This window comes from Pinus tabuliformis, chromosome 8, assembly GCF_031772625.1.
Source record: "Pinus tabuliformis cultivar Carrire ecotype Pingquan chromosome 8, CPIR1, whole genome shotgun sequence".
Lineage (NCBI taxonomy): Eukaryota > Viridiplantae > Streptophyta > Pinopsida > Pinales > Pinaceae > Pinus > Pinus tabuliformis.
The window spans coordinates 245240406-245244281 of NC_142294.1; the positions used below are offsets into that span (position 1 = coordinate 245240406).

General features: G+C 40.8%; 1 protein-coding gene across 1 annotated transcript; it reads right to left on the reverse strand.

Annotated features, from left to right (window-relative positions):
* Window positions 1–1395: 1395 nt before the first annotated feature.
* LOC149235053 (polygalacturonase QRT3-like) lies at window positions 1396–3522 on the reverse strand. Its single transcript, XM_089461281.1, has 3 exons — window positions 3003–3522; window positions 2682–2918; window positions 1396–2592 (listed from the first exon to the last, which is right to left on the reverse strand). The coding sequence occupies exons 1-3, from the start codon at window positions 3264–3266 to the stop codon at window positions 1510–1512; spliced, it is 1584 nt and encodes a 527-aa protein (XP_089317407.1). The 5' UTR covers window positions 3267–3522; the 3' UTR covers window positions 1396–1509.
* Window positions 3523–3876: the final 354 nt, after the last annotated feature.

A 3876-nucleotide genomic window follows, 5' to 3' on the forward strand; every position in this document is an offset into this window, starting at 1 on the left:
AAATTATCTTTTGTACTGATATATATACCTGTACCTGAGTTTGATTAAATTGCTTATTTTGAAATATTAAAAAAAATAATAATAAATATAAACCAAATCAATAATTAATTTTACTATATTTATTAAATTTTCTAAATATTTTAAAATTTAGAATCAATATAAACATAATCAAAATATCCAAATCGATGAAGCTCCGACCAGAAAACATTATGTTACATTGTACAAGATTATCAAAACCATGTGGGATATTGAACCGCTGATGAAAACATGAGTAATTTTAGAGTGAGATTTCCCGTATTAAAAGTCAAGCCACTACAAATATAATATTTGAATTCTGTTGAAAATAGAGACACAAAAGTGAAAGTAATTCTAAAGGAACAAAGCTCTTAGCTGATTGTTCCGCTTAGCAACAGTCAATTAGCAGATGAGAATTATGTTGAAAATACAGACGTAAAAGTGAAAGTAGTTCTAAAGGAACAAACCGCTTAGCTGTTGTTAATCAGTAGATGAGCAGCAATCAGTAGATGAACAGTAATCCATGATTTTGAGATTTTAAAATGAAAGTAATTCCAAAGGAACAAACCGCTTAGCTGTTGTTAATCAGTAGATGAACAGTAATCCATGCTTTTGAGATTTTAAAATGAAGTAACCGAGAGAAAAATAAAAATGAGAGAAACAAATCAAATAATCTGCTGTATGTCACAATTAACACAGTTTGTTTTGAATGGAGCAAAAAGATGTATCAAATGAATTCTAAAGATTCCTAATTGTTTCAATGTCTATTATTTGTTTCATGCGAGATGGGCTAAGGCATTCTGATTACAAGTTATTTAAATCGCCTTCAACTTTAGTCAGCAGAGAGTGGCTTGGTCTCCAACGGGATAGATGTGGGAATAACTACATTGAACTTTAAAATAAAATGCTAATGAGGACTTCCAAAGTGGGCGTATAATGTTGTTGCCATGGTTTTCAAAAATAATACGACTAATCAATCCAGCCAATTGTGGTTGAAATTGTTGAAATAAGCTAAGTACTCATTCATGAAGAGTTGGCTAGATTTAGAGAGTTAATTCGAGTCAAGTTATAGTCTAATTCAAAATTGTATGTATGTGAATTTAGTTTAGGACAGTGGTTAGTGTAAAAAAATTTTAAATATCCTTCCAAAAAAGTTAAAAAAAATGACAACTAATGTTTAGTGCGAAATTTGTATTTTTGGCTCCTCTGCCTTTCCAACTTCTGATCTGCCTTTCCAATTTCTGATCAAAGCTATTTTTTAAAATCCCAACTCCTGATCACGGCTATTTTTTAAAACCCAAAATACTTATTGATAATTACTATGAATAGGCTTAGCCTTCAAGGCCCTTTGAATCGAGTTCTATTTGATGTGAACCCATTTCCAAACATGCCCACAGAAATTCCGACCGGCCCAAAATGAAAAATATAAACCAAGGGAATTAAGTAATAAGGACTAAGCAAATTCTGTCTGTACTAATCAAATGAGCCCCTCTCTTAGGAATAAATCCCACCAACAGGAACAAAAGTGGCACTCTGATCTACCTGCACTGCCACTGTTGCAGATACATGGGTATCCGCTTCAATCACCACTTTGTTGGAAGAAACGTTTCTGAGAGCATGACTGGGAAACGAAGCATCAGATGTATAGAAAGAATACTGAACATGCTGAATTAGGTTTGGGAAGAGAAGAAAGGGATTAAAATCTAGGACCCATTTGGTTCCGTTACCCTTCACTGTGCCTCGAGCTACAGTCGATTTAAGTGTCATTCCGCAGGCACTGTTCCTGTCAACGACCGTCTGATTAATCGTTTCAAAATGTCCTTCCAACTCAACAATGTCCACGCCCTTCCAAGAGCCGCTAAACATATTATCAACAATATTGACGCCTGATATCATTTTCCTCCGCGATGATTTCAGTACAATGTTGGCGTCGCCGAGAAAGAAACTATCGGCAATATCAAGCTGCACGGGATCCTCTGCAACAATGGCAGTATAGTCCATATAACAACCAACAATCCTCGTCTGAGTCAATCCACCGAGCCGTAGTTTGATTCCAACTCCTCCGAATCCTGTGGCCTTGTTATAAAAGTGGACTCCCGTGAATATGTTGGCCTCCCCGCTCACCGCGATCCCCACAGCAGCCGAAAAGATGACGACATCCGTTACAGCGTTGTCGTTGCTCATGAGACTTATGGCCACGCCACTGAAATCCTTCTCGAAGGGGCTTCCGCCCGCGGTAATGCGTTGCCCAAGGAAAGAATTCCGGATGTATGTCTCGTGTCCGCCCTGAACCATGATGCCAAACGACATGAAATGCGAGATATAGCAATTATCGATGCGAGTTCTCAGGGAATTAATGACTAGAATCCCCCCGCCACGAAAATTTGCATCTAGCATCAAATCCCGCAGAGTGATGTCTTCGTATGAGGCAATGCGATGGAAACTGTGGTTCAAGGCAGTCGCCAGCTCGGCGCCGTGGAGACTTGTACTGAGCTTCGCATCAGCCGAGGACCATAGCTCGATCAAGTAACGATCCCTTGGGAAATCATTAGAAGCCCGCAGGGTTCCCCCATGAATCTGTATGCATCCAATCAATTAGTAATTCGTGTCGTGATGCCTGCTATATAATCTACAGTAACGTTAGAGATTTGATTTCATTTCGTTACCAAGACATTGCCGCCCCCACTTTGAGGCAGTTGCAGAGGTTGACTGATGAGGTAATTTCCTCCCTCGAGATGAATCTCGACGCCTCCGAGGTCGTGAACACCGGACATCGTGTGGTCTCTCGTGGCTACATTGAAGGCCTTGTTAATGGCCGCCAAGAGGGCCTTCGTGCTGTCCGTGGTTCCGGTCGGATCTGCACCATAGTCTGTAACATAGAATAAGCGACCATTCGACGGCACCTGCGCACCACCAACAAACGAAAAAACTCAAGAAAAACTCATCTCCCTTAATTGAAAAAAAAAGGTACTATCTCCCTTAATTACCGTGGCATTGTCCGTCCTGGGCGCTGCAGCCAGAGACCGAGCCTGCTTCCAGCGAGCAGCCGAAACTCTCGCTGCCTCCGCCCGATTGAGATACGTCGGAACATTGACAACCTGAGAATCCGGACTCTCCAGACTCCATTTCGAGAAGGGTTTCATGTGACCAACAGGCTTGAATGATCTCAAAATCCTGTGACTATCCACATTGAATATATTACCAAGAAACGTAATCACAGTCAAGATCGAAACAATCCTGAGGGATCCCATAGCTCCTTTTGCGGGCTGAGACTTGACTTCCTAATTCCTGGCTGCAATAACCAAAATAAAAGGCAACGATCGCCTCATGATGGCTTTACAGTTTCAGAGAATGCCTTTACGACTTTTCGATCCCTCGTCAAGAGTTTCCTTCTCTATGATCGCCTGCTTTGCCTTGTCCTGGTGTCAGTGGAGGTTATACAGAAAGCGAGCGATAACCGGTTTTTCCTTGCTCGTGAATCGCACGCCTGTACTCCATGGCATATCGGGTACCTCTGTGCACACACAACGACTTTCTCGTAGCGACATTTCCCCAGGTTTTCAAGTCGGAGCAGAGTCAATCCTTTTTGTCTCGATACACATGACTTAGAGCCTTCTCCCATTTGCATGTGGGCACGTGCACTTTTGTTTTCAAAGTTGGATGACACATTGAGCGTATTCATCATGAGATCGCTTGACCCCTCTCCCACTTGCATGTGATCACGTGCACTACTGTTTCTTAAATTTTGTTGGACTAGGGTTTTGATAATAAAAAGTGTGTTATAATTTTCCTATGTTAAAGTGGTATTGTTTCTAAAATCTAGATTATGTATCTTTTTCCTATGATTTCCTGCTGTGTTTT